The sequence below is a fragment of the Callithrix jacchus genome, chromosome 18 (genome assembly GCF_049354715.1).
Source record: "Callithrix jacchus isolate 240 chromosome 18, calJac240_pri, whole genome shotgun sequence".
Lineage (NCBI taxonomy): Eukaryota > Metazoa > Chordata > Mammalia > Primates > Cebidae > Callithrix > Callithrix jacchus.
This window is the reverse complement of record NC_133519.1, coordinates 10,159,726-10,177,041: the sequence shown is the minus strand read 5'-3', so window position 1 is coordinate 10,177,041 and position 17,316 is coordinate 10,159,726. Positions and strand designations below refer to the sequence as shown.

The following is a 17,316-nucleotide window of genomic DNA, read 5'->3' as shown; positions in this document are numbered from 1 at the left end:
ATTTTCCTGCCCGGACCTCCCAAAGTGTTGGAATTACTGTTAGAAGCTATTGCACCTGGTCCCCAGCCTGTTTCTTCACAGTGCTTGTTCTGTTTTCTTTCCCACCAGCAACGTATGAGTTCTAGTTGTCCTCATCTTTGCAAGCACTTGATCTTGTCTCTTAAAGAAAAAAATGTAGGCCAGGCGCGGTGGCTCATGTCTGTAGTCCCAGAACTTTGGGAGGACAAAGCGGGCAGATCACTGAGGTCAGGAGTTCGAGACCAGCCTGGCCAACATGGAGAAACCTCGTCTGTACTAAAAATACAAAAATTAGCCAGGGTTGGAGGCAGGAACCTGTAATCCCAGCTACTCGGGAGGATGAGGCAAAAGAATCGCTTGAACCTGGGAGGCAGATGTTGCAGTGAGTCGAGATCATGCCACTGCAATCCAGCCTAAGCAACAGAGCAAGACTCCGTCTCAAAAAAAAATTGTTTTAAAGTGTACCTATTCTCATTTTGGGTTTAATTCAGGATATTAACTTTTTTTTTTTTTTTTTTGAGATGGAGTTTCGCTGTTGTTACCCAGGCTGGAGTGTAATGGCGCGATCTCGGCTCACCGCAACCTCCGCCTTCTGGGTTCAAGCAATTCTCCTGCCTCAGGCTCCTGAGGAGCTGGGACTACAGGCACGCGCCACCAGGCCCAGCTAATTTTTGTATTTTTAGTAGAGACGGGGTTTCACCTTGTTGACCAGGATGGTCTCGATCTCTTGACCTCGTGATCCACCTGCCTCGGCCTCCCAAAGTGCTGGGATTATAGCCGTGAGCCACCGCGGCCAGCCCAGGATGTTAACTTTTTTAAGGGTTTTTGCTATATTTACTGCCGTATTGCCTTCCATAAAGGTTATACCCCTCCAATGGTATTTTTATGAGTTGTTACTCTTTTCTTCTTTAGGAAGATAAACAAAGGACTCTACAATTGGTGTTTTACCACTAGGCAAAAATTCTGTATTTTTCTTTCCCTTGGGACTTTTTAGCTATCACACAGAAATAAAATTCCCTTGTATCAGGCTGGGCTCAATGGCTCGCAACTGTAATCCTAGCACTTTGTGAGGCTGAGGCGGGCGGATCACCTGAGGTCAATAGTTGGAGACCAGCCTGACCAACATGGAGAAACCCTGTTTCTACTAAAAATACAAGATTAGCCGGGCATGGTGGCAGATGCCCATAATCCCCACCTATTTGGGAGACTGAGACAGGAGAAATACTTGAATCTGGGAGGCGGAGGTTGTGGTGAGCTGAGATGGCGCCATTGCACTGCAGCCTGGGCAACAAGAGCAAAACTCCGTCTCAAAAAAAAAAAAAAAATTCACTTGTATTATGGTTAAATTTCTGTAAAGTGAATATCATCCTTTCATGGAATTCAGTATAAAATGAGAGCTACGTTTATTGGGAGGAAATTTTGGCTTAATGATAAGTAAAGGCTACATTAGTGAGTGTAGTAAGCTCTTCAAAGACACATATTGAAAGCAAACTTGGGCCGGGCACGGTGGTTCACACCTGTAATCCCAGCACTTTGGGAGGCCAAGTCAGGTGGATCATGAGGTCAAGAGATTGGGACCGTCCTGGCCAACATGGTGAAACCCCGTCTCTACTTAAATACAAAAATTAGCTGGGCATGGTGGCGCGCTCCCATAGTCCCAGCTACTTGGGAGGCTGAGGCAGAATTGCTTGAACCCAAGAGGCGGAGGTTGCAGTGAGCCAAGATCGCGCCACTGCACTCCAGCCTGGCACCTGGCGACAGAGCAAGACTCTGTCTCAAAAAAAAAAAAAAAAAAAAAGAAAGCAAACTTGGCCAGGCGCGGTGGCTCATGCCTATAATCCCAGAACTTTGGGAGGCTAAGGCAGGTGGATCACTTGAGGTCGGGAGTTCGAGACCAGCCTGGTCAACATCATGAAACCCTGGTCTCTACTAAAAATACAAAATTAGCCAGACATGGTGATGCATGTCTATCATCCCAGCTACTCAGGAGGCTGAGGCAGGAGACTCGCTTGAACCCAGGAGGTGGAGGTTGCAGTGAGCCAAGATCATGCCACTGCACTCCAGCCTGAGCAACAGAGCAAGACTCCATCTCTAAAAAAAAAAAGGAAACTCATTATTATATGAGAAAGTATAATACTAAAATAATATATACTAATGCAAAATAATGTTTTTCAAAATAGCTCAAATAATTAAGCAAGAGAAAACCATAATTAAATAGATCAGATTGCACCAAATAGTCACCCAGCTTCTATTAAATTTCAGTATATTTCAGTAGAATTATATTCAACCCTGATTACTTAAATTTTTTTTTTTTTTTCGAGACAGAGTTTCGCTCTTGTTACCCAGGCTGGAGTGCAATGGCACGATCTCGGCTCACCACAACCTCCGCCTCCTGGGTTCAGGCAATTCTCCTGCCTCAGCCTCCTGAGTGGCTGGGATTACAGGCACGCGCCACCATGCCCAGCTAATTTTTTGTATTTTTAGTAGAGACGGTGTTTCACTATTTTGACCAGGATGGTCTCGATCTCTTGACCTTGTGATCCACCCGCCTTGGCCTCCCAAAGTGCTGGGATTACAGGCTTGAGCCACTGCACCTGGCCAGATTTTGTTTTTGGTAATTTGTGGAAGCAACTGGCTTACTCGAGTTGAAATTAAATGGAAACAAATACAGCATTGGCAAACAATCTAAACTGTATTAATAAACAAACACACCTATTGAAACATGACAGAAGGGTATAGCAAGGTCCTTTCAACAGATATTGTGCATTGAATACATTTAGATTTGGCATGCTAAATTTCTATATAATAAGATATAGCCAGGTGTGGTGGCTCACACCTGTAGTCTCAACATTTCAGGAGGCTGAGGTGGCAGGATAGCTTGAATTCAAGGAACTTGAGGCCATAGTGAGCCATGATGACACCACTGCACCCTAGCCTGGATGACAGAGCAAGAAAGACTGTTGCTTTTTTTTTCTTCTTCTTCTTCTTCTTTTTTTTTTTGAGACAGAGTTTGATCTTGTGGCCCCAGCTGGAGTGCAATGGTGCGATCTTGTCTCACTGCAGCCTCCGCCTTCCAGTTTCAAGTGATTCTCCTGCCTCAGCCTCCAGAGTAGCTGGGACTACAGGTGCACACCACCATACCTGGCTAGTTTTTGTATTTTTAGTAGATTTCCCCGCATTAGCCAGGCTGGTCTCGAACTTCTGGCCTCAAGAGATCCACCTGCCTCGACCTCCCAAAGTGCTGAGATTACAAGCATGAGCCGCTATGCCCAGCTGAAAGACCCTGTTTCTAAGGCAAAAAACAAACAATAAAGAAAGTTAAACAAACGAACAGTATATCTACATTCTTTTCTTTCACTACAGAATAAAAACAGTTGATGTCAGTTTAAAGACTGCTGGTCCATTCAATATGTTTCATTGTGTTTGTGGAAGTCCCCAGTCGGTGGTTAGTCGCCCTGTGTATCCCAGGCTGGAGTGCCTCACTGGGACCTCTGCCTCCTGGGCTCAAGCGATTCTCCTGCCTCAGCCCCCCAAAGTGCTAGAAGTATAGGTGTGACTGAGCTACCCAGACACGCCTTTTTTTTTTTTTTTTAAATAGAGACAGGCTCTTGCTATGTTGCACAGGCTGGGCTCAAGCAGTCCTCTGCCTCAGCCTTCTAAAGTGCTGATTACAGGTGTCAGACATTGGGCCTGGCCTCAAGTTATTTTTTCAAGGCAATCTTATTACCACAATTACAAATTTGGCCAGGCATTGTGGCTCATGCCTGTAATCCCAACACTTTGGGAGGCCAAGGCTAATGGATCACTTGAGGTCAGGAGTTCAAGACCAGCCTGGCCAACATTGTGAAAACCTCTCTCTACTAAAAATCCAGAAATTAGTCAGGCGTGGTGGCACATGCCTGTAATCCCAGCTACTGCGGAGGCTGAGGCAGGAGAATCGCTTGAACCTGGGAGGTAGAGGTTGCAGTGAGCTGATTTCGCCCTCTGCACTCCAGCCTGGCAAAGATGGACCTCATGTCTATTAAAAATACAAAAACTTAGCTGGGCATGGTAGCGGGTGCCTGTAATCCTAGCTACTTGGGAGGGTGAGGCAGTGAATTCCTTAAACCTGGGAGGCAGAGGTTGTAGTGAGCCAAGATGGCGCCACTGCACTCCAGCCTGGGTGACAGAGTGAGACTCTATCAAAAATAAAAATAATAATAATTAAATAAATAAAATAAATAAATAAACCACAAATTTATCTTAAGGCAAGTATTTGTTATCTGTACTACTGGATAAACACGGTGATTCTGTCACCCAGGCTGTAGAACAGTAGTCTGATATTGATTTACTGCAACCTCTGCCTCCTGGGTTCAGGCAGTTCTGTTTCAGCCTCCTGAGTAGCTGGGACTACAGGAGTATACCACCATGCCCGGCTAATTTTTTTGTTTGTTTGTTTTTGAGATGGAGTTTCCCTCTTGTCGCCCAGGTTAGAGTACAATGGGGCAATCTTGGCTCACTGCAATCTCTGCCTCCCAGGTTCAAGTGATTCTCCGGCGTCAGTCTCCCAAGTAGCTGGGATTATAGGCACGTGCCAACATGCTCAGCTAATTTTTGTGTTTTTAGTTAGAGATGAGGTTTCACTATGTTGCCCAGGCTGATCTTGAACTCCTGACCTCAGGTGACCCGCCCGTCTTGGCCTCCCAAAGTGCTGGGATTACAGGCATCAGACACTGCACCTGGTCTTTTTAAAAAAATTTAAATATATATGTTTTATTTCACTTTAGGTTCTGGGATACATGTGCAGAACATGCAGGATTGTTGCATAGGTACCTACATGGCAATGTGGTTTGCTGCCTCCAACCCCCCATCACCTATACCTGGCCTTTCCCCATGTTATCCCTCCCTAACCTCCCTACCCGCTACTGTCCCTCCCCTATTCCTCCCACAACAGACCCCAGTGTGTGATGCTCTCCTCCCTGTTTCCATGTGTTCTCATTGTTCAACACCCACCTATGAGTGAGAGCATGTGGTGTTTGATTTTCTGTTCTTGTGTCAGTTTGCTGAGAATGATGGTTTTCAGATTCGTCCATGTCCCTACAAAGGACATGAACTCATTGTTTTTTATGGCTGCATAGTATTCCATGGTGTATATGTGCCACATTTTCCTTGTCCAGTCTATCATCGATGGGCATTGGGTTTGGTTCCAGGTCTTTGCTATAGTAAACAGTGCTGCAATGAACATATGTGTGCATATATCTTTATAATAGAACCTTTTGGATATATACCCAGTAATGGGATTGCTGGGTCAAACAGAATTTCTGTTTCTAGGTCCTCGAGGAATCACCACACTGTCTGGCCTTTTTTTTTTTTTTGAGACAAAGTGTCACTCTGTCACCCAGGCTGGAGTGCAATGGCATGATCTAGGCTTACTACAACCTCCGCCTCCCAGGTTCAAGGAATTCTTCTGCCTCAGCCTCCCGAGTAGCTGGGATTATAGGCGCCAACCATCACACCCAGCTAATTTTTGTTTTTTTAGTAGAGACAGGAGTTTCACCATGTTGGTCAGGTTGGTCTCGAACTCCTAACCTCAGGTAATCTGCCCTCCTCTGCGTCCCAAACTGCTAGGATTACAGGCGTGAGCCACTGTGCCTGGCCAAAATCTTTAAATCATATCTATTTGATATTGCAATATGGATTTGTTTCTAGGAGACGTACTCTTCTAATTTTGTGTGACTTTGGCTAACATTAGAGCTCGTTTACACTCATTCCTTTAGCATGTAGAGAGGTGATTCAACCTAGAATTTTACATTTTTGCAGATATTCCACAGAATTTGGTATTCACATGGCAGCAATCAAGAGTTTACTGTAGCCGGGCACGATGGCTCATGCCTGTAATCCCAGCACTTTGGGAGGCTGAGGTGGGTGGATCACCTGAGGTCAGGAGTTCAAGACCAGCCAGGCCATCATGGTGAAACCCCTTCTTTAAAAAAAAAAAAAGAGTTTACTGTAACAATATGCAATCTTCTCTTTTCACCATTTACTGACAATCTCTATAGAGAAGAGGATCCCAAATTAAAGCAAGAATAGGACTTGAAAATTCCCGGAAGATATAGGGTAATTCGATCATTTTATAGTTTTTATGCCAATCAGAATCTTTTCTAAAAATCATTTGATTAAGATATTCAACTAGGCAGGGCGCGGTGGCTCAAGCCTGTAATCCCAGCACTTTGGGAGGCCGAGGTGGGGTGGATCACGAGGTCAAGAGATCGAAACCATCCTGGTCAACAAGGTGAAACCCCGTCTCTACTGAAAATACAAAAAAATTAGCTGGGCATGGTGGCGCATGCCTGTAATCCCAGCTACTCAGGAGGCTGAGGCAGGAGAATTGCCTGAACCCAGGAGGCGGAGGTTGCAGTGAGCAGAGATCGCGCCATTGTACTCCAGCCTGGGTAACAAGAGTGAAACTCCGTCTCAAAAAAAAAAAAAAAAAAAAAAAGATATTCAACTAAGGTTTAATAGAGTAACCAAGTTTACAAGGCTGGTTGTAGTAATCTTAGCACTTTGGGAGGCCGAGTAGGGAGGATTACTTGAGCCCACAAGTTCCAGACCAGTCTGGGCAACATGGTAAAACTCTGTCTCTACAAAAAAATTTTAAAAACCCAGGCGCAGTAGCTCACGCCTGTAATCCCAGCACTCTGGGAGGCCGAGGCGGGTGGATCACAAGGTCAGGAGTTCAAGATCAGCCTGGCCAATATGGTGAAACTCCGTCTCTACTAAAAATACAAAAATTAGCCAGGAGTGGTGGCGGGCAACTGTAGTTCCAGCTACTTGGGAGGCTGAAGCAGTAGAACCTGGGAGGCAGAGTTTGCAGTGAGCCCAGATTGTGCTATTGTACTCCAGCCTGGGTGACAGGGTGAGAGTTTGCAGTGAGCCCAGATTGTGCTATTGCACTCCAGCCTGGGTGACAGGGTGAGAGTTTGCAGTGAGCCCAGATTGTGCTATTGCACTCCAGCCTGGGTGACAGGGTGAGAGTTTGCAGTGAGCCCAGATTGTGCTATTGCACTCCAGCCTGGGTGACAGGGTGAGACTCTGTCTCAAAAAAAACAAAAAACAAAACCCACCCCAAAGTAGCCAGCCATGGTGGTACATGCCTGCAGTCCCGCTACTTGGGAAACTCAAGTGGGAGAATAGCTTGAGTCTGGGATGTAGAGGTTGCAGTGAGCTGCGGTCCCACCACTGCACTCCAACCTGGGTGATAGAGCCAGACTCTGTCTCAAAAAAAAAAAAAAAAAAGTTAGGGCCGGGCTTGGTGGCTCACACCTGTAATCCCAGCACTTTGGGAGGCCGAGGCGGGTGGATCACAAGGTCAAGAGATCGAGACCATCCTGGTCAACATGGTGAAACCCCGTCTCTACTAAAAATACAAAAAATTAGCTGGGCATGGTAGCGCGTGCCTGTAATCCCAGCTACTCAGGAGGCTGAGGCAGGAGAATTGCCTGAACCCAGGAGGCAGAGGTTGCGGTGAGCCAAGATCACGCCATTGCACTCCAGCCTGAGTAACAAGAGCAAAACTCCGTCTCAAAAAAAAAAAAAAAGTTATTAATCATCCTGGAGTTTTGTATCTCAATAGGAGTCATAAGATTGAATATCTATTTTTGGTGTTTTGAACATCAATCTGGAATAAGAATGATATTTTAGGGAGCAAACTTTTTGTGCTCCCATGAATTAAACAGGATTATACTGGTCACCTTTGGAAAAAGAGTTGAACTTCAAAAAAGAGGAAACAGAGGAAATGAATTTGAATTTATTGTTGTTGTTTTAGACAGAGTCTGTGTCCAGACGCCAGGCTGGAGTGCAATGGCGCTCCTGCAATCTCAGCTCACTGCAACCTCTGCCTCCTGGGTTCAAGCAATTCTCCTGCCTCTGCCTCCCGAGTAGCTGGGACTACAGTTGTGCGCCACCATGCCCAGCTAATTTTTGTATTTTTTTTTTTTTTAGTAGAGATGGGGTTTCACCATGTTGGCCAGGATGGTCTTGATCTCTTGACCTCATGATCTGCCTGCCTCGGCCTCTCTACGTGCTGGGATTACAGGCATGAGCTGCTGCACCCGACCTTGAATTTTATCTTTACAAATTATTAATCACTACGGCTTATTTTAGTTTTCTATTGTTGCTACTGTTTACTTATTTATTAATAGCTAACAAACTACCTTAAAAAAGAGTAGTTTAAAACAACAACCGTTCTTTATTTATTTAAGATTCTTTTTGTTGTTTGTTCGAGACAGGGTCTCACTGTCACCCAGGCTGGAGTGCAGTGGCATGATCTTGGCTCCCTGCAGGCTGTACCCTTATGGCTTAGGTGGTTCTCCCACCTCAGCCTCTCAAGTAGCTGACACTACAGGTGTATGCCACCACGCCTGGTTAATTTATTGTAGAGATGGATTTTTGCCATGTTACTTCTGGTGGTCTCAAACTCTTGGGCTCAAATGATCCGCCTGCCTCTGCCTCTCAAAGTGCTAGGGATTACAGGCATGAGCCACCACATCTGGCCTTACTCAAGATTCTTTAATTTGGCCACAGTGTAGTGGAATAGCCTGTCTCTACTCCACATAGTGTTGGCTGGGCAGCTCGACAAAAGGCTGGAGGATCCAAGTCAGCTTCACTTGCACGGCTGGGGCCTGCCCTGGTTGGCTGGGACAGCTGGAGGATGTCTGAGCTCTCTCTCCCTTCATAATCTCTCATTTTCCCGGGCCTCTGTCTGCAATGAGAGGTACATGACCTCTCTCTCCAATCGGGTAGTTAGACTTCTTTTTATGAGAAATGGCTTCCCAAAGAGCAAAACAGAAACTGCCATGTCTCTTAAGGAATAGGCCCAGAACTGGCACAGTGTTATTTCCACTCCATTCTATTGGTGAAAGCAAGTCATAAGACTAGCCCAGATTCAAAGGAAAAAGAAACAGACTCCACCTCCTGGTGGGGGGAGTGTGGTGTGTGTGCAGGAATGGGAGAAACTGTTGATGACTATTTTTGCAGACAATTTACTGCACCAATTAACCTCATACAATTTAGTGTTTCTTCTTCTTCTTTTTTTTTTGTAAAAGTAACTCACTTTAGATCTGTAGAGAGAATATAAATATATAGACATACTCTAACTCTAAGGCCCTATACAAATATAAAAACCTACATTGCCTTAAAAGGTGTTGACCCGGAAGTTTCTCAAAGCATATTAGCACAGTGGGCATCTAGAATTATTGGTGTTCCCTGGGTATTGGTCATCTCTCCTGGCGCTAAGGAGAGCAGCAGTGACCCTGCTGGAGGGTTTTCTGGGACAGGATTTCTCAGTGGTATGAGTGGGATTGATTTCTGGTAGTTTGAAGTCAGTCTAAACTCTGGAGAAAATGCAACAGTTGCTTTGGCCTACCTTTATCTTTAAACTGCAAATTAACTAGTTTGGAAAAGGGAAAGTTAAAAAGTGAAGAGAACAGCAGTCTGTAGTTATTCTTAACTCCCACTCCATCGCCTATTCCCCAAGAAAGCATCAACCAAATTATTTCCTAATGGAAGTATGAATTTAAACTACGAGCTGAGACTTATTTGAGGTATAATCAATTATTAAACATGTCTTAAATACCCACTTTATGCCCAGCACTGTGCCAAGTCCTATGAGTGATGCCAGAGAAAGCCAAGTTACTGACTTAATTTTCCTCTAGGAAATTCCAATCTAGTTGGGAGCAATCAGAATTGAATAACATTATGTGAGGGCGGGGGTAGTGGCTCATACCTGTAATCCCAGCACTTTGGGAGGTCAAAGTGGGTGGATCACCTGTGGTCAGGAGTTCAAGACCAGCCTGGCCAACATGGTGAAACCCCATCTCTACTAAAAATACAAAAATTAACCGAGCATGGTGGTGCACGCCTGTAGTCCCAGCTACTTGGGAGGCTGAGGCAGGAGAGTTGCTTGAGCCCTGGAAGTGAAGGTTGCAGTGAGCCGAGATCTCTCCACTTCATTCCAGCCTGAGGAACAGAGTGAGAACTCTGTCTCAAAAAAACAAAAACAGAACAAAAAACCCGCACAAACATATATGAGATGTTGCAAGGCATCATGGGTAAATTGTAAATGAGTAGAACATTTAATAAATACTGAGAATTCAGAGGAGGGGAATTTGTTCAGGGAGAAAACAGCATAAGCAAAAGTTAGCAGAATTCGTATCACCTGTCATCACAGAACAAAAATGACACTAGTGCGAGTTTTTCTTTTTTTTTTTTTTTTGAGATGGAGTATCACTATGTCACACAGGCTGGAGTGCAATGTCACGATCTCTGCTCACTGCAACTGCTGCCTCCCGGGTTCAGCAATTCTCCTGTCTCAGCTTCCCAAGTAGCTGGAATTTCAGGCATCCACCACCATGGTCGGCTAATTTTTTGTATTTTTAGTAGAGACGAAGTTTCGTTGTGTTGGTCAGGGTGGTTTTGAACTCCCAAACTTAAGTGATCCTCCCACCTTGGCCTCCCAAAGTGCTAGGATTTTAGGCTTGAGCCTCTGTACCTGGCCCACTAGTGAGATTTGATCAGAAAAACGTGTGCTAGGGAGTTGTTCCAATTACTATTGCTATCTAACAACACCAAATTTAGACATTTAAAATAGCAATGATGATTTTATTATTTCTGGTGGTTTCGGCACAGGAGTTTGGGAAAGGCTGAGCTGGCTGGTTCTGACTCAGGATCTCTCCTGAGGTCAGACAGTGGCTACAGCTGGAAGTGGAGTGAAGAAGCTGGGGGCTGACTGAGAAGCTCTCACTCTCTTCATGTGGTCTCAAGGCTTCTCCCGGTGATCGCCTTTCTAGGTTAGTTTGGGCTTTCTCAGAGGGTAGGTATTTGGAGAGAGCCACTGTCACATGTCCTCAGGAAGCAGACTGAGGTGTCGAGACGTTTGTTGTTGAGTGATATTTAGACCATTACCTGTGGACAGGAGGAGAAAGAAGCAGGATTGAGCAGAGGGAGCAGCTGAATGGCAATGCAGTCATAACGCAGGCCTCAACCGACCACGACAGGGTGCTCTGGAGCGGGGATGACCGTTCTGAGTTTGTCTAAATCTGGGGAAAAGGGCAGGCTGGTCCTTTACACCTCTGTGTTAATCACTCATTGGCTGGGGGCTTCCCCAGAAGGAGGCATAACCTTGAGTGAGGTAATCTTGAGCCAAAGCAATCCCCTACAAGGGAGGACAGCGTAGGGTCATCTTCCAGCAGCTGTGGGAGTAAGTTCTTCAATCCTGAAGAAAGAACTGGGTGGTACTTCAGAGTGCCCACCACAGTTCTGTCACCATCTGTGGCTTTCCCTAGAGGGACTCAGCCATTTTGTAAGGACCTGGCAAAGAGGAAGCTGGGAGAGTAAGTGTCCAACCTCACTTTCCTCCTGACTTGATTTCCTATAAGGACAAGTCCAGGAAGGCATAGGACCTCACACAATTCACATAGGTTCTGGGTTGCAGAGCAGGGTGAAGGGTGAAGGGTAGATCTGGAAGTGCAAACAAGATATTCAGCGGCAGTAGATGAGTTCTTGGTTTTTGAATGTTAAAAGCATGTTGTGGCTGGGCACGGTGGCTCAAGCCTGTAATCCCAGCACTCTGGGAGGCCAAGGCGGGTGGATCACGAGGTCAAGAGATCGAGACCATCCTGGTCAACATGGTGAAACCCCCTCTCTACTAAAAATACAAAAATTAGCCTGGCATGGTGGTGCGCGCCTGTAGTCCCAGCTACTCGGGAGGCTGAGACAGGAGAATTGCTTGAACCCAGAAGGCGGAGGTTGCGGTGAGCCGAGATTGTGCCATTGCACTCCAGTCTGGGTAACAACAGCGAAACGCCATCTCAAAAAAAAAAAAAAAGAAAAGAAAAGAAAAAACCCTACCAATTACATCAGCTTAAAGAGTGATCTGATCTGGTATGTGAGTTTGGCTTTGGCTTTTCTCCTGAGAGAACTAAATTTCACTCCTTTTTTTTTTTTTTTTTTTTGAGATGGAGTCTTGCTCTGTTGCCCAGGCTGGAGTGCAGTGGCGTGATCTCGGGTTGGTGCAACTTCACCTTCTAGGTTCAAGCGATTTTCCTGCCTTGGCCTCCTGAGTAGCTGTCAATTTCACTCTTTTACCCTTCCTTTTAGCTTCATATGCCCATCTGCTAGCCTGGTAATAGTCTTTATTCAATCCCTTTCCAGGCACCTTTCTTTCTGTGCACTAGACCTCTGGGGACTCTCTCCTTCTCTGGCATCTTCTTTATCCTGACTCTTCGGTTAATGCTGGAAAGCAATAAGCTTCAAGGTAGTGTATTCAGATAATGTAGATGAGAGATGATGTGAGGGTAGAGATAATGGATGTGGAGACAAAGGCCACTTTGGCAAATCTCTGTCTATGCTACCACGGTGTACTTTCCACAGCCACTATTCAACGGTGAAACCGAGTTCACGGCTTTTCTTCACACTGATTATTTCCAGGATACAATTTAATCCCAATCATCGCTTTTACTTGAAACCCTACCATTTGATGTCAGTAATAATCTCTTCCGTCTCTTTGGCTTCTGTGTCTTTTTCCTTCTCTACCTACTCTTTGAGGACTTTGGTAGACAGTCCCTCCCTCCTCTCGTTTCCCCTTCAACCATGTTTTGCTCTCCTTTGTCTGAGAGTTTTTATACATTCCCTACGGACATTTAGTTTTTTTCTCATGGCTTTAAGTATCACTTGTATGCACGTGACTCCTAAATCTGAACCTTCTTCCCAGAACTCTCTGTTGGATTTTGTTCCAGACTCTGTAGTGGCAGGTGAGATCAGAACTCAGGACTTAGGCCAGGCGCGGTGGCTCACACCTGTAATCCCAGCACTTTGGGAGGCCGAGGTGGGTGGATCACGAGGTCAAGTTCAAGACCAGCTTGGCCAAGATGGTGAAACCCCATCCCTATTAAAAACAAAACAAAGCTTAGGACTTATTCCCAGGCTTGTACTAAGATGCGCTTTCTTTTCAGCTTTTTTTCCTTCCTTTGCTTTTTTTTTTTTTTTGAGATGGAGTCTCACTCTGTAGCCCAGGCTGGAGTGCAGTGGGGAGATCTCAGCTCACTGCAACCTCCGTGGACTTCCCCAGTCCTGGTTCAAGCAATTCTCCTGCCTCAGCCTCCCGAGTAGCTGGCATTACAGGCACGCAGCACCATAAACAGCTAGTTTTTGTATTTTTAGTAGAGACAGGGTTTCACCATGTTGGCCAGACTGGTCTTGAACTCCTGACCTCGTGATCCACCTGTTTTGGCCTCCCAAAGTGCTGGGATTAAAGGCGTGAGCCACCGTGCCCGGCCTTTCCTTTGCGTTTTTAACTCTTCCTTGAACTGTTTGTTCCTTAATCCATGTTGGTTTCATTTTCATGTCATCCTGGCTTTTTAGTCTGCATTAAAACAAAAAAAAACTTTATGAAATCTCCAATGCCCCCCTCAAAGATGCTTTTTTTTTTTTTTTGAGACAGTCTCCCTCTGTCCCTCAGGCTCACTGCAATCTCCGCCTCTTAGTTTCAAGCCATGCTAGTGCCTCAATCTCCCGAGTAGCTGGGCTTAGAGGTGGGTGCCACCACATCCGGCTAATTTTTGTATTTTTAGTAGAGACGAGGTTTTTGCCATCTTGGCCAGGCTGGTCTCGAACACCTGGCCTCAAGCGATCTGTCTGCCCAGGCTTCCCAAAGTGCTGGGATTAAAGCATGAGCCATCGTACCCAGCCAGAGATGCCATTTTATACTAAAAACTCTTTTCCCCCTCTCTTCGCCTTCACAAAATTTCCTTTGCAGGGAATTCAAAGGAAACATTGTAGAGACAACCATCGTTTTGTTTTCCTTTAAAGCATTTACATTTTCTTTATTTATTTGAGATGGAGTTTAGCCCTTGTTGACCAGGCTGGAGTGCAATGGCTGGATCTTGGCTCACCGCAACCTCTGCCTCCCAGGCTCAAGCCATTCTCCTGCCTCAGCGTCTGGAGTAGCTGGGATTACAGGTGCACGTCAACATGCCCGGCTAATAGTTTGTATTTTTAGTAGAGATGGGGTTTCACCCTGTTAGTCAGACTGGTCTCGAACTCCTGACTTCAGGTGATCCACCCGCCTCGGCCTGCCAAAGTGCTGGGATTATAGATGTGAGCCACCATGCCCGGCCAAAAGATAATTCTTATTTTAATCTTTCATATCCCATCCCACATAGATAAACTTTTCTTCTTGTGTCTTGAACACCAAATTTGAATCCCCTGAGGGGTTCTGTACTGTAATACCAGGTCCATGCATGAAGTGGACAAGCAAGCTCCTAGTCCGTCTTCCTGCTTCAAAAATCCATATAATATATTGGACTCGGAGAGAAGATACATCAGATAGTAAACTGATAAGAACAGATTCTACACTTGATCTTAGCCAAAAGGCAGAGAAGGATAAACACTTTTAAAAGACTACTTTACCTACAGATTTCCATGGAAACCAACCAAAGGGAAATTAGACAGGCATTGCTGTGCCATTTCTATGCTAATTAATGTCTGATTTTCATTAGGCCAGCGTTGTTTTTTCCGCCAAGGTCTTAGTGTTTATTACAGCAACAATTAGCTCAGTAACAATTCCTCCAGGATCGTTTTATTTAAATATTATTAACGTACATACTTCACCCAGCTGCTTTCAAAATTGTTGTCTTTTACGGTGTTAAACTACCATCTTTAAAATCTCGGCTCTGGCTCTGCATCACGGAAGGTCAGGCTCTGTGAAAAGCCTGACCCCAGCAGGACAATGCCACGAAGTCATCTTTTTAATGTGATGCGCGCGTTGCTGTACACCTTGGCTGCAAAGCAGAGTCTGTGCTTTTAAAACGGCCAACAGCCGGTGCGTGCCATGTGGTGAATTATCAGTATCGCAACTTGGGCACGGAAGGATGCTTTCTCCCTCTTTAACACTAACAACAGAATAAGAAATAAAAAACCAAAAACCAACTCCAACAGGCAACAAAACCGTCCGAGTGCCTAGGGAAAGCGCGCCAACTACATAAAGAAAAGTAGGGGGGCTACTGGGATTCAAAATCATTTCTCCGGGACGTACACCCTCCTGGACCTATCGAAATTAACTGCGCGCTTGATCGTAGCCAATAGATACGGAGTTTCTGGTCCAGGTCCTCCCTGAAGACTGATAGACGTTTACATTGCCCAATGGAATCATGTGACGCTGAAGAATCAACCAATACGTTTGGGAGGTGGGTGGAGTGTAGGCCAGGGGGTTGGCGGTGCCGTGTCATGGAGGCTCAGTCTCTGAGCAGCCATTGAAGGAGAAGGAACTGCGGGTGTGTGCGTATGTGTGTGTGTGTGTATGTGTGTGCGCGCGTGCGTGCGTGTGTGTGCGCGCGCTAGTGTGTGGACAAGGAGGTGGGGGCAGCTTAGTTAGAGTCCCAACTCTTGGACTCCATTTGCTATTCTCTTCTTTCTCCCTCACACCTATCTGGTGGTAGTGGGCGTTTATATTTGCGTTCCTTTTCATTCATTTCTGAATCCTAAAAATTGTGGGTTGGGGGTGGTGGGAAAGGCAGGAAAGGGAAAGGAAGGAGAGTAGTAGCTGAAGAGCAAGAGGAGGACATGGAGATGAAGAAGAAGATTAACCTGGAGTTAAGGAACAGAGCCCCGGAGGAGGTGAGATGACTCAGCCCCCACCCCTTCCCCATCAGTCCTGTATTCTGAGGATCGGGTTTCTGGGGATCCCGGTGGATGTGCGGGGATGGAGTAATAAGTTAGCCCCCACCCCCCGGGGCTAGGGTTGGAGAATTGTTTAATTTTAAGTTTTAAATCATTAAAATCTTCTACTTAAAATGGCGAAGGGTTGAAGTTTCTAGGGGCGTTTTTGTGTGTGCATGGGAGCTTAGCTCCTTCGGCTTTCATCGAGTCGGGCGTCCGGGCCTCGTGGGGGCGGGAAGCGGGCTGGTGGGGGCGCTCCGCCGCTCGGCTCCCGGCGTTCCTCCTCCCCGGGGCCGGCGGCGTGGGCGCAACCCCCAGTCCCACTCGGCCCCTGCCGCAGCCATCGGCGCCTGAGAAGTTAGTCCAACTTTTCTGCAGTGCGGCCAACTCATCTTTTCTGGGGGTGGGCTCCCCCGGCCTCGAGGCCCTGGGCGTCCGACGTCGCGCCGGTGGCGGGCTGGGGTCGCTCGCAGGGTCCGCGCGCGGTCTGCTCCGGAGGCGCCCACTCCTCCGGGAAGCCGCGCGCACCGCCCGCCACCCGGCGGAATCTGGGTCAGCGGCAGGTTCTCCGACCGCGGGCGAGTTTGGGGACTCGTCGCAGTGACCGGAGGTGGGGAGGGGACGGGAGGTGTAATCCGCTTCTTCCCCGCGCGGTGCAACGACATTTGGCACGTCGTGTGGCCGCAACTCTGATCCCTGGAGACGGTTTCACCAAACTCAGCATAAAGGGACGTAGTAGTTTCGTGCTTCAAAGATGGGTTCGGCGAAACTAAATGATGCGCTCTCACTGCTGTCGCCTTAGTTAAAGAGACGGGGTTGGGAGGGGCCACGCGAGGCGGGGTCGCGGTCAACTTTTCTGGGGTCGGGCGGGAGGCGTTTCCGCCTCGTTTTCGCGGTTGCCTCCTGGGCCTCACCTACCCGGGGCGAACGCGGGACGGCAGCGCGAGCTGGGAGGCGACCCCTTTTTCCCCTGGGGAGTCTCCGCCCCCCGTGGGGTTTCCCGTCAGCCGGAGCGGCAGGTCGCGAGAGCGGGGCGGGTGGCCAGCGGGGAGGCTCGCGGAGGAAAGCAGCAGTCTTGCTGAAATAAGCTCTAGAATTGGAATATGAGGGAGGTGTGTAGAGCTGGACCGACCGATCGATAGCATATAACTGGGGTGGTGTCTGTGCAGACCCGCAGAGAAGATGAGCAAGCTCTGAGCTTTCGCGTCCGGCGTGCGGAGTGGGAACTCACACTTTTTAAATTTTTTTATTTTTAGGTCCCTGTTTTCCTGAAATTGGCAGGTGCCAGGGAGGGGATACGGGATATCAGGGTCATCCCGGAGAGAGCTTGTTTCTAGAGCTTATTATTAGAGGCTTCAGGAAAAAAACTCAAACTTTAAAAGCTGTCTCTCAGAAGCACACGTTTAGAATACTTTTTGGTGGCTTGGGTTGGAAAATTGGACACCCCCCGCCCCGCCAGGATTCTTTCACTTAGTGATTGTAGTAATTTCTTTGCCAGTTTTGGGGTGTTCAGGACGTTGCCGTTTTTCAGCTCCTTCCGCTCTGTTGTAATAACGGTCTCTTATATTTGTATAGACAGTTTACAAAGCACTTTTCCCGTTTGTT

General features: G+C 46.8%; 1 protein-coding gene and 1 non-coding gene across 3 annotated transcripts in view; one reads left to right on the top strand and one right to left on the bottom strand.

The window, feature by feature from the left end:
* ANP32E (acidic nuclear phosphoprotein 32 family member E) overlaps positions 1-17,316 on the top strand; it is a 43,916-nt gene that overhangs the window by 3,740 nt on the left and 22,860 nt on the right. Inside the window, exon 1 of one of the 2 annotated variants that reach the window (XM_002759862.7) lies at positions 15,290-15,669. The exons of the other annotated variant lie outside the window; for it this stretch is intronic. Within the exon in view, the coding sequence (XP_002759908.1) occupies positions 15,616-15,669 (54 nt within the window). The 5' untranslated portion in view covers positions 15,290-15,615. Of the gene's footprint in view, positions 1-15,289; positions 15,670-17,316 lie in introns of those variants that run through there. 2 annotated transcript variants of the gene reach the window in all.
* LOC118149388 (U2 spliceosomal RNA) lies at positions 14,246-14,439 on the bottom strand. The gene has a single exon (XR_004736762.1). It is a non-coding gene; the product is annotated as a U2 spliceosomal RNA (small nuclear RNA).